At 31.7% G+C, this 26,292-nt stretch overlaps 1 protein-coding gene across 1 annotated transcript; it reads left to right on the plus strand.

The window, feature by feature from the left end:
• Positions 1–2,322: 2,322 nt before the first annotated feature.
• On the plus strand, positions 2,323–18,669 carry LOC140448604 (phospholipase A1 member A-like). The gene is made up of 7 exons (XM_072541695.1): positions 2,323–2,443; positions 11,384–11,516; positions 11,576–11,718; positions 15,898–16,143; positions 16,401–16,592; positions 17,269–17,446; positions 18,537–18,669. The coding sequence occupies exons 1-7, from the start codon at positions 2,374–2,376 to the stop codon at positions 18,589–18,591; spliced, it is 1,017 nt and encodes a 338-aa protein (XP_072397796.1). The 5' UTR covers positions 2,323–2,373; the 3' UTR covers positions 18,592–18,669.
• The last annotated feature ends 7,623 nt before the right edge of the window (positions 18,670–26,292 follow it).

Consider the following 26,292-nt stretch of genomic DNA (forward strand, 5'->3'; position numbering starts at 1 on the left):
AACATCGACATACTATTAACAAGGGAAACCAAAAAGAAAGGAAATGGAACGGAAACAATAGAATACCATATCCACTGCTGGAGCGGAGTTAATAAAGAATGTAGAGCAAAGGTAGGAGTGGGAATACTAATCAAAAATAAGTGGAAGAACAGGGTTAGAATATGGGAACCAATCAACGAGAGAATAATTAAAATGCATATAGACATATACGGTAAAGAGACAGTGATACTCGGAGTATATGAACCAACAGACGATTCCCCGAGAGTAGAAAAAGAACATTTCACGGAACAACTTCAACATCAAACAGAGCTAATTAAGAAGAACGTGGAGATAATTATAACAGGAGACCTTAACGGCAGAACCGGAAGGAGAGAAAACGATAAAGTAGTGGAAAGATTTGGAGAGAATGAACAAAACGATAACGGAGAACTTCTGATTGAATTATGCCAATGCGAACTAAACAACCTAAAAATCATCAACGGATTCTTCAGACATAAAAATATTCATAAATATACATGGACGCAAGAAACACGAAAGCTAAAATCGATAATAGACTACATAATAATCAAACAAGATACCACAATAAAGATCAAATATGTGCGAGTCAGAAGAGGAGCAGAATGTGGAACGGATCATAAACTACTGACAGCAAAAATGGGCATTAATTGGAAACATAACAAGACCCCCTCTACAGAAGAACCGTTGAATACTATAAGAGAAAAACAATACACTATAGAACTACTCCAAGAACAATCAATAAGAGAACTATACCAACAACTTCTAGACCAAAAATTAATAGAATTTAGATACGGCAACATCGAAGAAATATACGAGCACATAAAGGAGAGTATAAAACAAGCAGCATTCTAAGCCCTTGGAGAAAAAGAACATATAACAAATAAACAGCACTATTATGAAATAAATGAACCAACAAAAAGAATAATTGAAGAAAAAAAGCAACTAAACAGAAAATGGCTGAGTACAAACAACGATGAAGTTTATAAAGAATATAAAGAAAAAGATAGAGAAGTGAAAAAACAAATAACACAACAAAATAATGAAGAATGGGAAAGAATCTGCTTAAATATTGAAACATACATAGGAGGTACAAGAACTTCGGAGTCATGAAAAGTACTGAGAGGATTGAAACAAAACTCAAAAGAAAAAAATTAAATTGGTAAATATACAGGGCAAAGAATGGAAGGAATATTACAAGGAACTGTTAACAGAACAAAGACCACAATTCATTGGAAAAGAAAACAGGCGAAGACGAAGCAGATCCTCACAACAAGAAATAGAAATAACAGATAGGTAAATGAGAACGGCCATAAAAGCAATCAAAAATAAGAAAGCACCGGGACCTGGAGGCAATACGGATCAAAAAAATTACATCGGATGATACAATGGATATTTCAGAAAGCCATAAATGGAGATCAAAGGAATGGACGGAAGCATATATGGCATCTATATTTAAGAAAGGAGATAGAAAACGGCCGTTAAATTTTGCGTCCAAAAATTCAACCCATCGGTTTAAGATTGAGGTCGTATCACTTAGGATATTTCCTTCTCCATTCTTACAGCTCTCTATTCTTGGCTTAAATTCTGAGCACATGTATTTTTGTTTAATATGATATATCAAAAATTTAGGTTTTTGAGATTCGTGCTATTCTAAGCAAGATTTTGTGGTCCAAACACGACATTCCAAGGCGATAACATGCAAAACCTGACATGTTCATTTTTAAATTTCATTAAAAAAACTCCAATACAATATATTTATGCGCACTATTTTTAAGGCGCAGATATAAATAATCAAAAATTATATATTTTGATGTAAGTTTTTTCGCAGTTACTTAAAATTCGTTTTAATGGACATGTGGGGTTTTGAATTTAGACGACTGATGTATAAAGGCTGTTGTTATCTGTCATAAAAAACTGCGCTTTCATGCATTTCCAAATCGAGTGTAGGTATATTTTTTCTTAGCAAATTTTTAACAAACGACAAGGGTATGTAGAGAAAGTCTTTCGAAATCATTTTCTTTTGAAACTTTTTAGGGAAAAATTAGAATCAATGCTGTAGCTAGTAATGAGAAATAGAGTATTGGGAAACAGTCCTTTTAAAAATGGCGTTTATCCGGTACGTTACGTTTCTTGATATCATTTTTCCGAAATTAATATTATTGTAATTGTACCCCAAACAAATATTATCCGATTAAAATCACAAGGTCACAAAAATTAGCGTTTTAAAACTATATCTCGTTACGCAAAACACGGAAATGGAATAAAAGAGCATTATATACTAATAATATGAATATTTATTTAAAAGAATTATGTAAATATTGTCATTTGGTTTGAAGTAATTACACGATACGTGAAATGAGTGCGGCTGCTACGATTGCAGGTTTGGCACTAGCTGCTACAGCAGCGGCCACTTTGGTTGTAATTGGTAAGTCCTTGCAATGGAAAACTTGCTGTTATTGTTTTTTGAATTTTTCTTGTATTAAAGCTATAAAATTTCGGTTTTATCATGTTATTTTTTTATTTTTATAATTGTCATCATCAACTTAAATATTTAGTTTTTTTTCTTTTATTCAACTTCTTCTCTTTGTTCATTAACTGGTCTATTGGAGAAGTATTCTGAATGTGTACACAAAATATTTTGGATATATGACTCACATAATGATCATCGATATATAATTTTTATTAATTAGCAAACAGATGTATTCTTCTTCTTCTTCTTAGTCTTCTATCGTCCATTTTTTGACATAGACCTTTCCCAACTCCTTCCATCGATCTCTAACCTGAGCTACATACTTCCAATTTATTCCAGCCATTTTTTTGATGTCATCTACGTATTCCATCTATGGTTTTCCTCTTGGTCATCTATCTTTGTAAGGTCTCCAATGTTGTATTATGTCATTTCAACGTTGTATTGTTTGTGTTTTTTGATCTTAACCAGTCGTTCCTTTTTCTATCTGACAGTCGTATACCTAACATTGCCCTTTCTGTTGTGGCTAGTTTGTTCATATTTGCCTTGGTTAGGGTCCAGGTTTGACATCCATATATCATGATAGGAAGGTTCCACTAGTTGCTCTTTAAGTATTGAGGAATTTCGCGGTTCTTAAGTATCCAACTTAATTTTCCGAATATTGACCGTGCTAGTCTTGTTTTTTAAGTGATTTCCGTACTTTGGTTCCCTTTATCAAGTTTCAGAATTTGGTCTAGATAGATATATTCTTGGACTTATTCTATCTCATTGCCATTTATAGTTAGACGTCTGGGATCGTCTGTGTTTGTCATTGTTTTCGTTTTTCTCATATTCATTTTTAGGCCGACGTACTAAGCTGTCTGAGATTCCTTCCTACACTAGGACTTGTAGTTTCCCGAATATACGCCCTTTAATCACGATGTCATCAGCGAATCTGAGGTGCTTTAATTTATTGCCAATAATGTGGATGCCAAGGTATTTAAATTTTGTTACCTTCTCAAATTTATACTCTTTCTCAATCGTCCTTAGAGTGATCCATTAATTTTCTTCTGCATTTCCCCTCTCATTTCCATATACTTGGTTTCTTTATTTATAGTCAAGCCATATTTTTTAGCTTCTATTCAAATTTTGAGAAACATTTTTCGAAGTTATGTTCTTGAACATATCAGAAATATCAAGTCACCTGCGAAATATATGCACTGTTTTTTTTCAGAATCGTATCTCTTGTCTGGATCTTAACTCCTCTAATTATTTTTTTGGTACTAGTTTGAATAAGTCTGTTGACTGGAGGTCTGCCTGTTTTAATCCTCTATTGACGTTAAACTGATCTGAACGACTTCCTTCTATCATGACTTTATTGAATGTATTAGCGTTGATTGATATATTATAGGGGTATCTAATATATTATATCCAATATTTCAATCAACCGTATTAGTTAGCGCCATTTTAACTAATCGTATCAATTTCTCTGGTATTACTAGTGATCTAATAGCTTCGTATAGTCAGTTTCGTGATATGGAGGCCTGTTAAAAATCAATAAAGTGCATATACAAAGCTAGATTTTGTTCATAAGATTTTGTTATAATTTTAGCATAAAAATTTGGTCGGTTACTGTTCTTCCCTGTCTAAAACCAGCCTAATATTCTTCTATTATCGCTGTTACATAGGTTTTTATTCTACTTATTATAATTTTTGCTAATAATTTATATACTACTTCAAATAGTGCGATTCCTCTGTAATTTTTACATGCAGTTTTATCATCTTTCTTGTTAATTGGGCAGATTGAAGCATGTTCAAAGTATCTCGCCATTTCTCCCAATTATTTCCCCTCACAATATTTCTAACTACGCCTTTGGTAACGTTTTAACATCTTTTCACAAAGATAAGTTTCCAAATCCATATGTGGCCCTCTTCTTATTATACTCTGCCTTGTTTTTCCAACAATGAATCCTTCGCTTTTGTTAATTTCGAAGTACATTTCCTAAAATTGTTCAGATACCATTTTCTCCACCATATGTTAACTCTCGAAGCAAGAGAAAGTTGTTGGATTCTAAACGGTCCCATCTTTGTACCCTTATTTTTGTAGCCGTGTTGCCAATGATTAGAGCACACTTCTCCCCAGCCCAACCGTGGTAGCTATTTCCATTGTTACCCAATTAAGTAACATTTATTTCGCTACAAGATGAGTTCTGTGCTCAATTGCTCTGACATTTTCTCGTTTTTCCAAACTTTGTTGGTTGTTGTTCTGGTTTTTGTATTCGTTGTTGTATTTCTGTTCCTGTTTTACTTTTATCGCTTAATAATTCGTTGGAATACTATGTCCACCTGTTTAATTTTTCTGTCTTGTCTCCTAGTAGCACTCCATCTTTATTTCTGCAAAACATTAGCTTTTATTTTGTATCATTTTTGTCTTTTTTACTCCTTGATAACTAGTTTCTTGATAACTAACTTCTTTTTGGACATATTTGTCTTCTATTATTTCTAGTTGTTTTTCTAGTAATTTTCTCTTCTTTTGCCTGTATAATCGTTTAGCTTCTCTCCTTTTGGTTTTTTAATATTTTTTACTTTTTTTCAGTATTGCTTCTAATATTTTCTCTTTTCATATTGTTCCTCTGCGCTAGTATTTTTTTTGTAGCCCTCATCAAACCAGTGTTATTTGTTTTCTTTTTCTGCTTTCCCAATGCCAAGTTCTGCCGCTTATATCACGGCTGTTTGTATTAGTTAACATTTCTCCTCTAAGTTCCCCGTCGTGGTTCTTCCCAATCTCTTGTTTATCTCTTCCTGTATTCTTTTTGTTACTTCTTTATATTAAAGCTGTTCAAGTTGGTATTTTTTCCGTTGTTTTTCTCTTCTTGGTTGTTTGGGAATTTCTTGCTTAAGTTTGACTATTGTCAATATAATGGCCACTGGGCATTTGCTTCTCTGTAGCTTCTACAGTCAGTCACGGATCTATCGTGTTTTCTTCCAATGAGAACATGGTATATTTGGTTTCTCGTTTTCTCATAAGAAGAGATCTAGGTCATTTTATGTATATCTTAATGATCAAATTATGTACTTGGTATCTTAAAATATGTTCTAATGAAAATTCTATTAGTTTTTTTTCATTGTCATTACTTTCTTTATGGCTTTTACATCCCAGTAGCATAGAACTCATTTTTTATTTCCATGCCGTTCTCTTCTGTAGGAACATTTGCATTAATTATGCTGAATTTTCTATATTTTCCTAGCAATCTTAAATATCACAGTCTTTCTGATAGGTATTGCTTGAAAGTTAGTTACTACTTGGCTTATTCTCTCTTACACCGGTATCATCTCCAGGTATCTATTTGGCCAGCTGCTTTTAAAAAGAGTACTTTTTACAACTTTCACTATCTCACTTTTAGCTGCTTATTGTCTTGTAAGGCCATTATTTCGATTCTACTTAATGCTACATTCTCGTAGCTCCCTCTTACGTTCCATGTTCCCACTTTAAGTCCAATTTGTTTGTTTTTTTTTTCTTGCTCTGTTGTGATGTATAAGTAAGTAAAAATAAATTACATCTGGATTAAAAAAAATTTTCTTACTCGCTAAAACTCTAGTATGATTAAATTCTATGTAAATTTGGTTCTATGTAAATGGCTGAAGACAGATAGAGAAGATGACTTAGAAGAGTATGGAAGCAGAAAGAAAGACTTAGATAAATGCTTAACATTTGCAGCTTCTCCAGAAATTGCTCTAAATTTAACGTTATGTCTTAACCAAAACTTGTGAAGCCAGCCATTGGAAGCTTTAAAATTCAAATTGAGTTCTTTCGTCACCTCTAAAGCTCTTTCTTTTATTATCGGTCCAGATAATGTAATGTTCTTACTTCTCAGTTTAAAAAACCAATTGTACACTATAGTATCGATGGCAACACCTTCGGCCTTTTTCTTTAAAATGTCACTAACTTGAGTTTTTCCTATTTGAAACTATTCGGCCAAAACTCGAACACTATAATTATTTTTTTCAGATGCTTCTATGACCGATATTTTTTTTTCAAATCTTAAAAACTTTCGTTTAGTCGAAGAAATTGTTACCCTTAGATCAGAATATTCTAAAATGGGTTTCTCGAAATTAAATATGTACCTAAAGTACCTAGTTTTACGAACATAAGTACCTACTTATTTCAATTTTTCAAGTGCCTTTACCTGACTGTCCGTTTTTGGCAGCTAAAATTTCAATAATTTCCCAGAAAAACTGAAAGCAAATTTTGTCTGGAGTCGTTGTGAAGAGGGTCCGTTGTTCGGAGGTGTCTTCCTGTTTACCCACATATGAAAATGTTCGGTGACCTAAAAACTGTCCGTTCAGTTATTTATATATATATATATGTTATATATATATATATATATATATATGTTATATATATATATATATATATATATATATATATATATATATATATATATATATATATATATATATATATATATATATATGTTATATATATATATATATATATATATATATATATATATATATATATATATATATATATATATATATATATATATATATATATATCAATATCAAGATATGCCAGATGCACAGAAATATTGTTTTAATATACCCGAAAGTGTAACCATCTCTGAAATTTGGTAATGTTTCGTTATTAGGGCGTTACCAGAAATACCTCTAATAGATCTCTATAAAAGGCGTTCTAATATTCTAATTAGTAAGTTTAAATAAGGCGTGTCTTTGTTTTGACTAATGTAGTTTTGGATACTGCCCACATATTTTCCATTCGTCACTAACAATCACCAATGATAGGTCTGATGAATCACGAACTAATTAGAATAGGTACATAAAACCGTTTACAGCGATATCGTTTAGAACAACATAATTACCTGTGTTATATTACCTAAAATCAAAGGTCCCTGCTGAATGTTATATGGCCGCATAATCAAAAACATTGGGTTTTTACTACATTACTTATTACGACGTGCATGATTTTCGCAAAGAAAAAGAAAACAAAATTAATAGCGAAGAAAAATTGTATATATTTAATCTAGAGAGCGGAATTCTAAACAAAAGAATGTGGTGCCAATCACATTCTTTTGTGTTTTCTCATTGGAAATTGGTGGACCAACCATTTGGAAAGAGACGAAAAAATGCAAACCCTTTATGCCAGCAATTTTTATGAAAATGAAACAAGCCAGAACAACGAAGTATGCGAAGCTGTTTGAATAGCACTCACCTTGCTTGTTCTGTACAAAACCTAATCCCATACCAAGACAACATACCAAACATTAAAATCTAACGAGGTGTCAGACAAGGATGTATCCTCTCTCCTCCTATCACTTCGCCAGAAGTGTAGATGCCATGATGATGTTTTTCTGTAAGAAAAAAATTGGTATGGCTGTTCAAAGTTTCCATACACCTGTGTTTACTGATTCGTTAAAACCCTTTCAACTACAACTCTTTCAAAAATAAGAGTTAAAAAAAATAATTTAAATAATCTTATTGCCCTTGAAAAAACTAACAAAATAGTTTTTTAAGTACTTCAACCGAGTTATGAGTAAAAAACCATCCTTTCACCCAACTTTACAAACTAATATGGGTTGTTTCTTTAAGTTGAAATAAAACAAACTTATAACATTTTGATTAAAACAATTATTTTACTTATAGTTTTATGAAAAAAAAAATAAACTAAAACTATTCGAATTTCTACGCAAGGGGTGGTTTTTATAGGGGTAGAAATTATGTGGTAAAAATAGAACAATAAAGAAATGTAAATTTAATGTCACTGTATCATTAAATAAATACAAATTGCTTTTTTTTCTAATAGGGGTCGTTTTTACACCCAAAAATAAAAAGCAATTAACGGCACAAGTCTAATTTTGAAGTGGAGGATAAGTATAACCGTAATTTAAATTTCCATGCAAATCAGTGGAGAGAAGGTATGCAGTGACATTGTTTTAATCATAACTAACCCGGTGGGGAGGATTTAGGGGTTAAACTGTGATAAAATATTAAATTATGTTATTTGACATTCATTAATAATTCGAAAAATTTTAACTGTAGTTTACTGAGCTCAAAATATTAAGGTTTAACCCAAATCACTTAAAAAAAAATAAGGTTTACTGATTTACAGGGTGCTTTTTTTAAAAATTTTAAAATTATTTGTACCCAGTACTTTAAAACTGTTTAAAATATGTGATTTGACATTCATTAACTTTATTAAAAGAATTACCCGCTTTAATTTACAATTATACAATTTTTTTATAATAGGGGTAGTTTTCACACCTAAAAAATAAAAAGCAACCAACGGCATAAGTCCAAAAGTGAAGTGGAGGGTAAGCAGAACCTGAATCCAAATTTTCGTTCAATTCACGTTCATTTACTGGACTACTAATGTTGCAACAAGCTATTTGCGCTCCAACTCTTATGTCATTTAATTTTCATTGGTTTCTATGCTCTTTACCCTTTCTAGGATTTTTTCATTGAATCTTTCTTGCTTGTTCATGTATTCTATTAGTATTTGCAGCATGCTGGATATCTTTCTCTACTACTTGTTTTGGCTCGTTATAAGCTATTATAAATTAATTTAGTTCAAACATTAAATATATTTTCGCCACCGTGTATAAACAATAATTATGTTACTGTATATATCACTTTAGAATAGACAATTGAAAACCCCTTTAAATTAGCTAACATACGACCCCTATTCTGTTAAATCATCGATTACGTCATCACGTCCATACGGATAACGTCACTAGTATGATATATATCACAAAAAACGGCTTGTTTCCTATTCCGTAATTTTGCCCTTCACTGTATACAGAGTGTTTCATTGAATAATTCGACAAATTTTAACTGTAGTTTACTGAGCTCAAAATATTAAGGTTTAACCCAAATCACTTAAAAAAAAAAATAAGGCTTACTGATTTACAGGGTGCTTTTTTTAAAAATTTTAAAATTATTTGTACCCAGTACTTTAAAACTGTTTAAAATATCATTGTCATACTTGGCAGGAAGTGTAGATACTGTACACTCTACTAAATTATATATTAAATAATCGTTTCTGGCTACTACCAGAGGCGTACGACAGGGGAAAGTAAATGGTTGACCCCTCCCATAATTCTACACCACTGGCGCAATTGTTATTTTAGCACAATTTTTCAATTCTCCAATACTTTATATGTAAATAATATACTCTTCAATTTTTGTAACGATAAAGCCATTATTTTTCGAGATATTTGTTAGTTCGGGATAAGTTAAAATGAAGCGGCACAGTTATTTTGATTAATGTCTACTATGTCGGTGTTTTTGGGTCATAGAATTTTATTTATTACGCAAATAAAATTTTAAGTGTTATTAAAAAAACATTATGGATGATAAATAAAAATCACCAAAATCATTATTTTATTAAAAGAATTTTTTTACCGACGAGGCTCCATTTACACCTAGAAGAGTATGTAACTGGAGAAACAGCCAGTTGTCCCAGGAAAAGGCACAAGAGAACACATCCTTAATGTCAGACAGCTAATCGAAATAACTCGTGAATTCAATACTCCTATGCTCATGTGCTTTGTGACTTACACAAAGTCCTTCGATAAAGTCAAATGGCAGCAGTTATGGTCCATACTAGCGGAAACGGGAATACCCCACCACTTAATTCAACTAATTAGAAGTTTATATGAAAATAATAAGTGCACAGTAAAAATAAACAACACCCATTCCGACCATTTCAGAACAGAGGTGTCAGGCAGGGATGCATAATCTCGCCAACTCTGTTTAATATCTACAGCGAACATATTATGCGAAAGGTACTAGACGGATGGAAAGGTGGAATATCAGTAGGAGGTCAAAAAATCAGTAACTTGAGATATACTAATGACACTTTAATAATCGCGGCAAATCAAGAGGAAATGGAAGACATACTGAGAGGTCTGGAGGAGAAAAGCAAAACATATGGGCTAAAGCTAAATAGGAGTAAGACAAAGATCATGATAGTAGACAGAGCTCGGAATAATCTTCAACACATTAAAGAAATTGGGGGCTTTGAAGTAGTAAATAGTTTCATATACCTGGGGTCCATAATAACAAATGACGGAGGGTGTAACAGGGAGAAGGTTGACTATTGCTAGAACAGCTATGATGAAACTGGTAACAATTTGGAAAAATTCTAGCATACCAATACACACAAAACTAAGGCTGGTAAGGGCACTCATTTTTCCCATAGCCACATATGCATCCGAAACGTGGACCTTAAAGAAAGCAGATAAAAATAAACTAGACGCTTTTGAAATGTGGGTATACCGCCGCATGTTAAGAATATCCTGGATTCATTATCGCACTAACGTATCGATATTAGAACAACTTAAAGTAAAGGATAGATTGCTTAAACAAATACAACAAGATATTTGCAGTATTTTGGACACATTGCTAGAAGAACAGGTACGATGGAAAAACTGATAGTCGAGGATAGAGTTGAAGGAATTAACCAAGAGTTACATGAAGCCGAACAACTAGCCCAGGACAGAGAAGGATGGAGGGAAATCGTAAAAAAATGTAAAGGCCTGATGGTGTCACCATATCCCAAAAGAGATTAGGACTGAGGAGGAGGATTTGAGTTAAGTGTTAATATTTTAAGTTCAAGAAACTACAGTTAAAATATTTCCAATTATTAACGAAAGACCCTGTATATAATAAATACCTTGTCCGTCGCACTCTTTTAGTAATATTTCTGCATAAATAAAAATTCAAAGTTTATAATAATACTATTTATTAAATTAAAAAAAGAAATTATGCAGTCATTTTAATGGTACCTTCCTGCAATTACTGTTTGTGTTCATTTGCCAAATAATTGTCGATAGAAAGTGAAAACGTTGGAAGTCATTTATGAATCTGATATCGAATGAATAGTTTTATGTTATGTAGCAATGGTAGATGGGCAATTAACCACAAACTCGACATCACCAACTTCCACAGTCATGCAATTAAGCGGAAATCAAAATAATGACCAGTTGATCGACCCAAATGGACCAAGTGTTCAATTTATTCTATACACCAGGTAGGTACATTTTTTTCCAACAATGTGTTGTTTTTTATTCAAAGCTAATCTTTTTGTAGGGATAATCCTCCAGCCAATTTAAAAGTTGGAGATGAAAATAAATTTAAAAACTCGGGTTTCAATAAAACCAATCCTACAAAAATTATCATTCATGGATTTACGAGCAGCATACGTGATATAATGTTCATGAAGTTGAAAAAAGGTAAGTGGCTAACCATTTTGGTTTTTATGTTTTATTATTTTGTCTTATGGTTAAATTAAAAGCATTCCAAATAGTGATATAACGATACTGTTAATTTTTTATAATAACCACTTATGTTGTTAATCTAACTGGTGAAAACTTTACTGATAGGTACGTCAATTTATTTGCTGACATTTTAAAAATCTAAATTTTTTAATTGTTTCAAGATTTAAATTTAAGTACGAATCAGAGTTTACCACTAAAATGGTTAAATAATAATTTATTTTTGAAGTTATACTTCTATACGCGCGGTCGACGTTGGAAATGTGCACAGTAATTGCACAGTATTTGCATTTGTAAGAGAGAGACAGAAGATATATGTTCTCTCTCTTTCTCTATCGGAAATAAAAATGTTCCTTTTGCATATATTTAATATTATATATATATATATATATATATATATATATATATATATATATTATATATATATTATATATATATATATATATAAAATATTATATATATAATATAATATATATATATAATATATAATATAATAATATATATATTATATATATATATATATATATATATATATATATATATATATATATATATATATAAACTAAGGTACACTCGAAGAGTGGTGGGTTTTTCGGTCAAAGTGGAGAAATAAAAGACAAAGACGATGGCTACTTCATCTATTTATTGAAGACGTTTCGCTTTCTGCTCAGAAAGCATCATCAGTTCATCTAAAAAGAACAATATGAAACCAAACATCCATAGAGAAGATATAACCAAAGTGTGTTACCTTACAAAGACATGTAGCAGTCAGTGATGTTAAAAATATGAAAAAGCTTACAAAGCTGGACATTCAGAGTTAACGTTGTATATAACAATTAAATTGAAACTAGGTAAAGTTTGCAATTTGACAAATTTAGCACAGCAAAAGAACATGTGATAAAAATACATGTATACATAAAAAAAAAATTTTATAAAAACTTAGTAAAAAACATTAAGGTTTATTTTAAAGTGTAAAGAACTAGAAAGATCATTAGATTGCACTTCCAACAAATTTATTTAAAAATTATATTTTAATTTTAACTTTAGGTAACATTATAAGTTATTAAAGATTAATAGTAATAAAGAAAAAAATGAAGTTACCAGTCTTTAGCTTACTGAGGCTCGTTGGTAAATGAATTTAAAGGTTTGACACCCACGCACAACAACGTGAGTAGAAGTGGCCTTGAAGACACAATGACATAAACAGCAAGGCAAGCTACCAACCTCTATGTATTAAGGCGGTATATTCAGAGAATGTGATAAATTTGGTTGACAACTTGTCGTTAAAAAACCAAGCAGTGAAAGGAAAAGGTGGTTAAGATCACCATTTAACCCTACAGTGATTGATCTGTCAACAAAGAACAAAGCAAGAGAAGTCAATCCAATATATCATATATTATAATATTATGACGTCACTAGTTAGCCAGCTAACAGGTGAAGATTAATAAAAATTTCCACAGTCCAAAGGTTCAAACATTAAGGACCGTAATGAAAAGGATTCTATGAATCTGATTCATAGAATATATATTATATATAATATAATATATATTATGTAATATTATTATTTATGTGATATGTTTTGTATAGTATTTTTCATATAAAAATACGTGCACGTCATTCAAGATTTACGACGTCAGAACCCCACAGCGTTGCCAAAACATCAGAATAGTTAGTAAGTGAGGAATTTTTAAAATGTCAACTATTTGTCAAACTATTATATAAAAGTAAATACATTTAGTTTTAAGACTACTGCAACACACTAAAATACATAAGAAAACATTTTAATACAAAATTATATATTCTAAATTTTAAACTTACCTCTATTTAGAGTATTAATAGTAAAAATGACCCGCCATTATTTCTTGTTCAAAATAATCTATCTTATATAAAAGCTTATCTGCTTTCTACAAACTATTTAGTTGTTTTGGCATAGCACAATCACAATACACAACAATAATTAGTGTTTAAAGCTATTAATCTAAATTTAATATGTATTTATAAATACAATTTATTAATATATAATATATTACGATCAAATTGTGTAAGAAATCAAAACATAAACAAAATTCTTACTCTAAAAAGCGGCAACACTTTAAAAAACAATTTTGCCACACGCTGAACTGTTCAAAAATTTGAAATATTCCCATATCAGTTGCGTACAAATGTCTAATCTATTTGATTAAAATTATTATTTTGTGGAATATTAGACTTAAGAGTTATTTCATAAAATTTATATTATTAATAATAACAAATGCTTTTGGTGATTTAATTAATATAATTCTAAAATTCTCAATATAATGATGAATACATTTTTCTGATTATTGTACCATGTTGACGCCTATGAAAGATCGAGCAGTTCCGTATGGGTTTCGTATTATTACCTGTGTTAGGAAAATTTGAACTCTAAGGTTAACGTTCTGGAAATTTTAAATATAAGTGACGTCACTTTATATAAATTGTAACGTGCACGCATTTTTATATGAAAAATACTATATGAACCTCACAGTTACCTACAATTTTTGTTATTAAAAAATGTCATTTTACTGTATTTAAAATCTATTAAGTAGATCATATGGAATGGTTTTTGGATGTTTACCGAATCACTGAGCGTAGTTCTGTGAATAACTAAGTATTTTATTTTTTACTGTCTTTTGCAATAAAGCCGCTTGAAATACACCAGAGAGCGTTGGTAATCCGCCGTAACATTTTTGGTTGAAATCTTTCTAATATTTCGATGTTGGAATTACATAGGTGCTTTAGTTTACTTTGATCAACGTTCTCGTCAACTCTAATTTGATATCGTTCAGAGATTTTCTAATATGGGTCCTAATATATATATATATATATATATATATATATATATATATATATATATATATATATATACAAGGTTATGCTTTCGAACGGTGTTAAAAACTTAAAACCTTATAAAGAGTCTTTAATTAAGTATTATAGTTGTGATGAAATCTGGAAGAAAAGAAATTTTTGAATTCAGTTTTCTATAAATAGCTTTGTTCACTTGGTTCTTTTTCAAGTTTTTAAGGAGCAATTCAGTTTTGCGCAAGGAAGATGGAAGCAATTGCGAGAGTCTACATGCAGGAGTACATGGAAAGTGGTTGACAAAGAAAAATTTGAGTTGATTTTTAAAAAGTTATAAATTTTGTTGTCTTCATTAGGGTTCAATTATTATCTTTTACCCAAAAACAAATTCATTTGTCTGGATTTCATTGTTAGTTGTCTTTTTAGCTTTATTTAAAATTACCAATAATAGACCATTAAGAGCCTCGTTTTACAAAATATTCACCTGATGGTCGCCAATGAGTGTGGGGAAGGTACTGAAAATGCTATACCTAATGTTGCTTTTCTATTAGAGTACAGTCTGATGGTAAAGGTATAATGGTATGGGACGGCATTTCTGTGTAAACGCATACAGGTCTTGCTATGTTAGGGAGAGGTAGCCTTAATGCTGACAGGTACATAGGGAATGTCTGGGAGAACATGTGGTAACTTTTGATACATTTTGAAGGTGAACATTTTCTTTTAATGTTGGATAATGCTCGGCCGCACATACCCAGGGTAACAATGCAATACTTTACAGATGTTGGTATTCGGGTAGCCCGGTCTCCTAGAAGTTCAGACCTTAATCCCATAGGGCACTAGTGAGATAACTTGGGAAGACTAGTTGGGCAAAATTATAGCGACTTTGAAATTGTGACAGAATTAAAATGGGCGCTGGTAAACAAGTGGACACAAACATTGCAAAACAAGATTGTTACTTTGATCCAGTCCATGCCAAATCGGATGAGAGCTTTTATTCGAGCTCGAGGAGGAAATAGTCGATTTTAATATCCATATTTTAATATAATTTTATGATTTTGATTTGAAAAATATCTTACTCCGGTAAAAAATTGTAAATTTTTATTTGTTGTTAAATTAATCAATATTTTGGAACCTGTTTTTAATTTTATGGTTTCTTGTTGAATATCTAATAAAAAAATAATTGGAATATAAATTTTTCGAATATTTTTTAATTTTACTTAAAATAAACATCTAAAAGGTTAATTTTGGGCAGTACCTATAGTTATATATTAATGATATTATTTTTTCATCTTTAATTAAACTGTTTTTTTTGTGCAGCTTATCTTGAGGCTGGGGAACACAACGTTATAGGTATGGATTGGTCTGTATTATGCGACTTCGAGTACATTTCTGCCATGCATGGGGTTAGAGAAGCTGGGCAATATTTAGGAGAGTTCATAAAATGGTTGCAGTTTGTAGGAGTTTCCTTGGAAGATATTCATTTAGTGGGTCATAGTATGGGAGCTCATGTAGCTGGTGTTGGCGCGGGAAAGATAAAGAATGGAAAAGTTGGAAGAATAACAGGTAATTGTCTAATTAGTTATCTATAAAATTATTTATGTCGGGAAGTTATATCGGGTGCATTAATGCAGTATGTATTTTTCATGACTTCTTATAATTCCTTTTAGTTGTTTACTAATTTCATTCCAATAAATTCTTGTTTTCTACGATGTAGCTACCTGAAGTGTTTAAACCTTATTTTTTTAAAAATAATATTTTTTATATGGTAACTTATATTACATAAATCAAGTTTGACCATAAATTGTTATAATTGTTTGTAGGTCTAGATCCTGCTAGACCTGGCTATAGAGATAACAGATTAGATAATAAACTGGACATCAATGATGCTATACTCGTGGAATGTTTACATACATTTATACAAGTGTTAGGTCTTGCAGAGCCGATCGGCCATATCGACTTTTATCCTAATGGGGGAATGTTCCAGCCAGGATGTCCTGACCTAAATGATATTTGTAAGTTAGTTTCAAAAATAATTCTCTATGCTAACCACTGCAGTGGTAAAGATTTTGGAGAAATTCGTTGGACTTTCCGAGTTTGAATTTATATTAGCCCCAGTATCTGACGAAACAGAGATGTTGAAATGACGTCATTACACTCTATTGATACCGATTGGAGCACGGGAAGTTTAACGAATTTGTCCTCCTATGCTATATGTTTGGCTATTTAATTCAACAAAGCCATAGCAGCTTTTGCTAAAAGATTTAATCTGTTGCATATATATATATATATATATATATATATATATATATATATATATTCATATATATATATATATATATATATATATATATATATATATATTCATATATATATATATATATATATATATATATATATATATATATATTCATCCACTGCTGAGACAAAACTTATGATTCATGCATGATGGTTGCCCAGGGGAGGGTACAGTGGCCTGCTCGATCATATTTTAACCGAATTTAGAGCAATAAATAAATTGTCATATCTCGGAAACGAAGCATTTGCAGACATACGTTTATAGAGCAAACTTTCATTATTTGTTCATGTAGAATCATCCCCTTAAGTTATTAGTAATTATATACTGTATACACCCTGTATATTATATAGTTTAGTTTAAAATAAGTACATATTTTGTTTTCTTTTGTACAGGGAAAATGGGAGAGAGTCTTTATTGCAATCATGGCCGAGCATATCATCTATTCGCAGAATCTATAGTAAATGATAAGGCCTTTAAAAGTGTTAAATGTAACTCTGTACAAGAAGCGGTGGTTTCCAAATGTACAGAAGAATCCGATGTATACATGGGTCAATACGATTCTTATAATAAGTAAGTCACTTTTAGTATTTTTTTAAAAATAATATAACGAAAGAGACCATAACACAACCCTAAAGTAATCACAAAGTTTTGGACAAGTTTAATGTTTTATATTTTGTTGTATTTCGTTAGTTATTGTGATATTACATCATCTTTGATGTTAGGGTTAGTACTTATTGGGTCGGTATTGCCAGACGGTCAAAGGGCAACTCAGACATGACTGGGTCGTTAAGTATGGAATGTGGGATCTGGGTATGGGGTCTATTAATTATGATTTTATACTTTTTTTTTAAGTAGACCACAATATAAAAGTCCTTTCTGGAATAGTTCTTTCATAGACAAATATGGTATAGGGCAGGGGTGGCTGAGCTTCTTGATAGCTGAGCCATTTTTTAATGCGAGCCACAATTAAATGTAGATATTAAAACAGTATTATAAAAAATATATTAAAACATTTTTTTACAAAAATTATTTACTGAAAACATATAAATATAAAAGTATGAAATTTGTGTATTAAATTTAAATATTAAAAGTAAGACAAATTTATTTTACGTCTTTTGATAATTATTTAACATTTGGTGAATAATTAGTGACAGTACTTCTAAGTTATTCTTTCAGATGCTGGTTAATCAATACTGATTTGGATTTTACGAATTTTAAAGTGGAATACATTCAAAAATTGTAACTACCACAAATAGTCTGGCTAATTGGCTATGCCAAAGCCATTATACAATAAAAAAAAGTAGAATACAATGAATCACAGAAGTACATTGTTTCGAATACGGAAATAATTTGACAAGCAGCCTTTTTTAAGGTTATTTCGATTCTTCGAAAGCAACTTATCCAAGTGGTAAAAATTATTATTTTTGCTACATTCACACAACTTTTCGAGTAAAAAATTTGCGTCATACTGTTTTAGAAAACGCTTTTACTAGTGTAGTGAAATATTACCATATGTTAATCTATACGTTAATTGATATTTGAAAGGTATATTTACATAGCACACAGGGCGATAAATTTATGTATTTACTTTACCAAAAATGTAAATATAAGTAAATCACTCACAATTTAAATACTCACATCCTTCAATTTTTTGTTTTAGCGCAAAAGGAATATATTACTTCAAAACCAGAGATAGACCCCCGTTTACCTTATAGATGTATATTTTGTTTGTTAGATTTACATACCTCTTTAATAAAAATGATTAATAAAATATAAAAAGAATTTTATTGTTTATTAAAAAATGTGTTCCTTTTACATTTCTCCAAGTTTTTTCTTGGGTCTTACTCACATCTCCCACCAGATCTCCTTTGGACTTCCTACCTTCCAGAAATTTGCAATTCCGCAAATAGTTGTATTGATTGATTGTTTTTAAGGCACGGTTTAGCAGATTGTATAAGTGTCAAGTTATTTTAGAGCTGATTGAACAACCAATACTAAAGAAGTAGAGAAAATATGAAAAATAATAGAGCTCCGGGGGAAAATAGTGTAGTCATTGAGGCAATTAAAATAGGAGGTCCAATTTTGATGTCAAGAATCCAAACACTTTTTAATATATGTCTGCATGACGAAAATATCCGAATAAATGAAAAAATTTGGTTACAATCATCTTTCATAAAAAGAAGGAGATAACTTAAATCTTAAAAACTATAGACCCCACAAGCAGCGTTTCGATCAGAGAGTCGGTTTAAGTATAAACTTTGGGAAAACAAAAATAATCATCATCACGTAGCGCTACAACCCTGGGTGGGTCTTGGCTGACTGTACAACTTTTTTCCAATTTGTTCGGTCTTCCATCAACCTAGGGCCAAATGGAATGTTCATTTTCCGGAGATTTGCTTGGATGTTATCTCTCCATCGCATTCTGGGACGTCCGAGTGGTCTTTTGCCTGTGCACGTGGCCTGCCCATCTTAGTCGCTGTGATTTAATTTCTTGGACAATATCGGCGTCATTGTAGAGTGCTTTTAATTCGATATTGGTTCTGATCTTATACTGGTTTGTGGTAATGTCATGGTGAGGTCCGAAAATTTTTCGTTCAAAGCGTCTGAGCTTTTCTTGGTTTGCTTTTTCATGGTCCACGTTTCGCATCCGTATGTTATTACAGGTCTGACGATGGATTTATAGATTTTGAATTATTAAGATTATCTTTGAACTTCTTGTAAGATTTTTTGATTTTATGAGCTTCTTCAGTAACATCGTTGTCAGCTGTAATTACGGCCCCCAGATACTTAAAACGTTGTACTCTTTCGAAATTGAAGGTTTTAACCGTCACATTTTGTCCTATTCTGTCTCTTCGTGTCGTTCTATTTATACACATATATTTCGTCTTCTCTTCATTAATCTTCAGCCCTACTTCACTTTTTGCTCCTTCTAACTTGTTGAAGATGTCTTTCGTGGATAGGATGGAGTCTCCAACGAAATCTATGTCATCTGCATATGCGAGTAATAGCTTGGGACCGTGAACCGATAGCAATTCTGTTTTTATTTCGGCCGACCTCATGGCTTTCTCTAATACAAGGTTAAAAAATAGTGGAGATAACGCATCACCCTGTTTGAGTCCACTGTTGATTTCAAAGCTGCCAGACAGTTTATTATTTACACGTACTTTAGATATTCCACCCTCCATACAGACTTTGGTCATCCGGATGAGTTTCTTTGGTATTGAGAACTCCGACATGGCATTCCATACTTGGCTTCTTTCTACGCTATCATATGCCTGTCGAAAATCTATGAAAAGATTGTGTATGGGTCTGTTATACTCCCATCCCTTTTCCAGAAGTTGTCTTCGCCTAGGACATTTTCAGCATAGGGGATTAGTCTACTAAGAATGATGTTTGAGAGGGTTTTATATGTTGTGTTTAGGAGTAAAATTCATCTATAATTCGCGCATTTTGTTTTGTCCCCTTTTTTGTGGATGGGCACTATTATGTTATCCTTCCATCGTGCTGGTATCCTTTCTTCTAACCATATGTGCGTTATTAGCTGGTGGGTTTGGCGATGTAGTGCATCTCCCCCATATTTCAGAAGTTCTGCTGGTATCTCGTCCATACCCGGCGCTTTGTGATTTTTCAGCTTATTTAAGGCCTTCTGGGTTTCTTCAAAGAAGGGATTTTTGAACAAAATAAAAAACAGAAATGATGACAAATCTTATCTCTAATAAACTAATAGAATTTTAGAATGCCCCCATAAAAGTTGTGGAAATGTATGTATATTTGAGCCGCAAAATAAGATTAAGATGTGAGCATGTGCGCTATTCAGAAGAGTAAGTTTAAGTTGGGCTGCATTCAGAAAAACGAGAGACGTGTTTAAAACAAAGGTCCTTTTCAATCTGCTTCTTATCAGAATCACTTATTATTACACACATTAATTATCTAGCCGCTAGAGTAACATTACAGACGTAAGTATGTAAGTACCGATTTCTATATGAAGCAAAAAGAAGTCAGGAGACTTCTCTTTCGATGGCGAATTAGGTGAACTGCAAATACAACCTTACCGGAAATTATTCACTATCAAAATAATTTAACTAAATCCAAATAAAGAAACTTTCTAATGCTTTTCTATGCATGCGACAATGTGATACTAGAGAACTTTGGAAAAGACTTGGATTACTTGAGGATAGCGGTCAAAATTTTCTACACGTCAACGCCAATAATACTAAAATTATTGTACTATATTATTATTATCAAAATTATGATTAGATCAGACATCAACTGTTTATTTCCTCATGGGTGTCTTTGGATCCAAATATCTGCGATAAAGCGAAGCATGTTCCGTTAGCTAGCATAACCCTTCTCCGTATTCCCTCCTACTGGCTTTCGTTTTTAGTTATCTGTACGCGCAGATATGTAAGTGATAATGCTTTTTGGCACTCCCACATGCTCTTCTGATAAGTTCATCGGATCGTTTATTGCTATATGAGGGCGTTATTTGCAAACCTTGCTCTTTGCTTAAGTCATTTTTTGGGAATCGGAAAAAACGATTAACAGTCGAGTAGTGTTTAGCTCAGAACGTTAAGAATTTTCAAGAACACATTCATGACATGAGTTAAGAATTTTATTAATGTTGCTTAGAGTTTTTAGCAAGAGAAATTAGAAGTTTCTAGCATAAAATATTTACAGATTTAAAAAAAAAATAATGTTTATTGCAAACAACCAGTTTTGCAAATAAATATATAAAATAATAACAAACCGTATTTAGTTCAATAAAAAACATAAGGGATATTTAGTCATAATATAAAGAAAATGTTTAAATGAAAAAAAAAAAATCATAAGCAGTCTCAATCATTTTATCAATTTTCCAAACCATCAACGGGGTCATCTGGTGCTGTAGAATTTGTCTTCAAGTGTTCCTTGTAAAAATTTAGTTCAGGAAGGTTTCTTCAATTTTCTCCATAGTGTTTGAAAAGGAGACTATTAATAATCCCTTTATCCCCATTTTATTCTTTTTCCAGTGATAATTTCGTAGGAGCCATTGAAGAAAGAGGGAGAAGATTTTTCTTACAAACGCTTTTAGCTTTTCCTACGCCATTTCGGTAATTGGGTTCACCTTGGACTAGAACATTGTTGAACATTGTTGCCCGTTTTGTAAAAAATGAACCGCTTTGCCTTATTAAATTAGTGCCACGAACTAGGCAGCTTAAAAACTCGTTTTGTTTGTGTCCTCCAATCAAACACATCCCTAGCCATGGAATGGTATCTGATTAAATCGTCGTAGCTACTAACTTCCACGATAACAGGCATTTTTTAATGTCTTATCTATAAGGCCGAAAATACGATCAGGCGAAATAAAGGAATGACCGGTGATCAGAAAAATTTATTCAATTTGTTTATTATGATTCGGCGATTCTTCTAGAAGTCAATAAGCCAACATTGCCATCATATTCGAATTTTTGTTTTGTCCGCCGCAACCATCAGCGAATATAATAGCTAATAAAAACAAGAAACTAGCTTCTGAACAATACATCAGCGAACACACGTAACAACCACATTTGTTGTTCTTAGTTTATCGGTAAAAGTTCCAGCAACAACTGTAAAATTATTATAGTTCATTTGCTGGCTGAAATATGCTGCTTGATCAGGCAGTCTAGGCAGTGCAGAACAGTCGAACGAAAAGTAAGTTGTATTGGGTTTTGGATTTTTAAGGAATTTGAAAAAAGCCTTTGCTTTTACGATATGAACACGATGCTCAGTGGCTAACTTTCTGTAGCCCTACCCAATGTTAAAACGCGAAAAACAAGTGAAACTGCATAAAAAATCAAAAGATTGTCGCAGGAGTCTAAAATCATAAATTTTAATATAAAGCCCTTACCTAGCAAGTTTATCCACATTCCTTTTCCTTTTTCGTGTGGACTAGGTTTAACAAAACAACCATTTTCACTTAATAACTCTATAAAAATAAAAAAAACTGTACCTAATTCGCCAAAATACAACTGCTTAATCTCTTGAATAATTATAAATGAATGAAAATTTGTTTCTTCGACACAGCTGTTGTAGTAGCGTGTTCGTCACGTGAACCAACTAGCAAATTTCATTGGTGGTAGAGCAAACAGCGAGTTTTGCAGGGAAACATTCAAAGCAAAGAGCGAGTTCTGCAAATAACTGTAATTTTATCGACAGCATTTGTATGCTAAAGAACAAATTTTGGAAAATTCTGATTATATTATTCGATTCCTATTTAAAATTGAAATAAACTTCAAAACAGCAAAATAATTTTCGAAACTTTTGTCGATTAGCGAGTTTTGCAAATAATGGCCTCATATATACTCTAGTGACCTAAAACCCATACAAGTTTGACACTTATGTTCCAGCAGTCTGTCGAATTTGATAATAAGAATAATAACTTTCATCTATTCCTTTTACACGAATTATTGCTACTATTGCTAGTGATATTGTGGCTATTGTAGCTATTGTAGTAAATTGGGATGGACATTTCTATTTGTAACGTTTGTACCGTATGTTGACCGTTTTATATCTTTTTGGTTGTGGGTTAAAAATGAGGCAACTCGTGGAAAATTATACGGTGGTTAAACGAATACATTAAAACAGAAACCATATTTTTATATTAAAATCAAAACTTACAAATTCACAAGGATACTTTATTTTTAAAGATACCAACAAAACAAAAACAATATGGGAAGCGAATTAAGAAAATACAAACTTACTGATAACTTATAATTAATATGAAATTATTTGTTATAGAATACAGGATATGCCAAAAATTGAGGAAAGCGCCTAGAACTTCATCTTACACGAAAAGCTTAATTTGTATTTTAGTACATAGTTATAAACGTTCAGCAATATTTCTGAGATATCCTGCTTGATAAGTTTTAAGAATAGTTTACAGTTATAAAAGGTTTATATTATAATCTAAATACGTTTACTGACCTAAAATTAGTTGGATATATACTCCTAACTATATAATGGATTTAGAAAATTTTGGTAAAATGTTTTTAAATCCACCAATGCAGCTATGATGACATTTCTTCATATATGATTATATATCAAGGTTTACCAAATCAGTCTACTATTATTACTATACTTCATTATGTAAAGATATGGCGTTTATAACAATAAAATATATTTGTTTATATACAAATATATGAATAATACACTGTTATATACAAATAGGTTCTTAAATTTATCGAAATGAACAGAAATACTAATGTATTAATAGTTAGACATCTTAATAGGAAGAGAGTAAGACATGAATATTTCAAATACTGCTGTCCATCATGTCATTTTTGGTTATAAAATCGTTCCTATTTTAAAGTGACTAATATGCGAACGCGATATTTTATCCTCTTGTGTTGCCTACTCACCTTAAACGAAGGCGGCTTCTCGCCATATATCTGCGGTGTCTATTGTTACCTATACACAGATATACGGAATCAAAAGTTTAATATGATTCCGAATGACTAAGTGCAGAGGAGGACTAATGTGACGTTTTGTCTTCTTGCGACGAAGCGTTCTGATTTATGTGCTTTATTTTAGTGGAATTTTAGAGATCTATTGCATATCTGTAAGTCCTCATTCCTGCCTTTCAGTTCTGGTTCAGTTTCAGTTCATTTCTGGTAGAGGAATTTCAATAATGAAGCCACATATTCCGCTAAACATTCCTCGATTCAACATTGATGTAAATTAGTATAAATCTACACTCAAAACAGTTATACTCCTTTAAAATTAAACAATACATTACAATTAAATTATTATTGTGGTTTTTAGGGACTTACTGTATCTATACAGTACATTTAACCAACTTACACCTCTTAACGATTAAAGGAATTAGCAGAAAACCTTTCGCTGTAGTAAAAGGCACGGTAAACTGCACTGGTGTTCTCCATAATCTTTAACATTTTGCTAAATTTTGGGTATAAAATAAATATGGGTGTCATTATCCCGTTGTTCATAGTTTTGCATTTTTTGTTACTTTTTTTTTAATAAATAGTATTCTTGCATAATGTTATTTAACGTAAATTTCTTTCACCTACTTGTTTAATAATTTTTTTCTGAAAAAAATAATGCTAAGGATAATTTATATTCAAAGTAGATATACAAAGTACTAAAATATCACTTTTAATTTTTGTTAAAAAATACTTCGGAGTAAACTAGAATATTTTGTCAATTTAAGTAGTGGTGGGTAGATTGACCATATGTCTGTTAGATTGTACCGTTTTTGAGACGTCTGCGATTAGAGGTTAAAGTTGGGGTTTTGGTTAATCTATTTTCCTTTTTATTTTCAAATAAAAGTACTAAAAATAAAATAATTTTGGGAATTATTTTAATTTGTTTATGTACGGTTTCCAACTATTTCTAAACTTTTTATCAAACATAATTAAATTACAATCGGCATTCCTAATGATCATTAGATCAATTTGCTTAATGTGTTTAGGATCTTTGTAAGCCGTTATATTATAGTTTACCTCTCAAGCACAACAGTTAGAGAGTTTCTGTCATATTGATCTAAACTCAGTATATTGTAATTCAAAGCCTAGAATCATGCCTAGAAGTAAGTTGGATATTGATGAATTAATTGCAAATGCGCATAAAAACTTTACCATGGAAAGAGACAATGGTGGACCTTTAAAGTAATTATTATATATAAATCAACACGTTTGTGACGCACTCGGGATAAGTGAAAGTAAGCTAATATATAATAATAGTCTCCCGTTTTATACCGCTTCGCGACTTTGGGAGTATAGCAGGTAAGTCTGCTATATCTAGGGCCTACGGTATACAAGGAAGGTAACATCGCCAGTGCTACGCTTCAACCGCCTATTATTACCCATGGTTTTACCCAAGGTACTTATTTTATTCAGGCTGAGTCGACCTGGGGCCTATAGACATTTTTAAAAATGTCTAGTTGTTCTTGCCGGCGGTAGCCGTCAGATATTCTCAAGAAGATCTTACTGTGACTGAGTATCACGAAGACAAGAAAACAACTTGTAAACATTCTAGGAGCATTGACTTACCTGATGGAGAAAAATTTGAAATTCGCAATATTTTGTATCGAATCCGTGAAAACAATCAACATGTCAGTTTAGATACTTTACTGGCCAAAATAAGAGATAGATACGTTTCATAAATTATGAGGACGAGCCTTTGGAACGTGTTGACAGATTTAGGATTTAAATTCAAAAAAGAAAATAAAAGGTTACTTTTATGCGAAAGGAGTAGTGTAGTTCACAAAAGAATTAAATTTTTGAGAAAATATCTATCTTTACAGCCCTTGCTGTCAAATTTTGGACATAGGCCTCCTCTTCCTTCTTCCTCTCTATTGTAGGCAATTTGTATCCACTTCGAGCCTGCGTGTTTCTTCAAGTCATCTGACCATCTCGTTTGTGGCCTTCCTCTTTTTGTTT

The sequence above is a fragment of the Diabrotica undecimpunctata genome, chromosome 8, assembly GCF_040954645.1.
Source record: "Diabrotica undecimpunctata isolate CICGRU chromosome 8, icDiaUnde3, whole genome shotgun sequence".
Taxonomy (NCBI): Eukaryota; Metazoa; Arthropoda; class Insecta; order Coleoptera; family Chrysomelidae; genus Diabrotica; species Diabrotica undecimpunctata.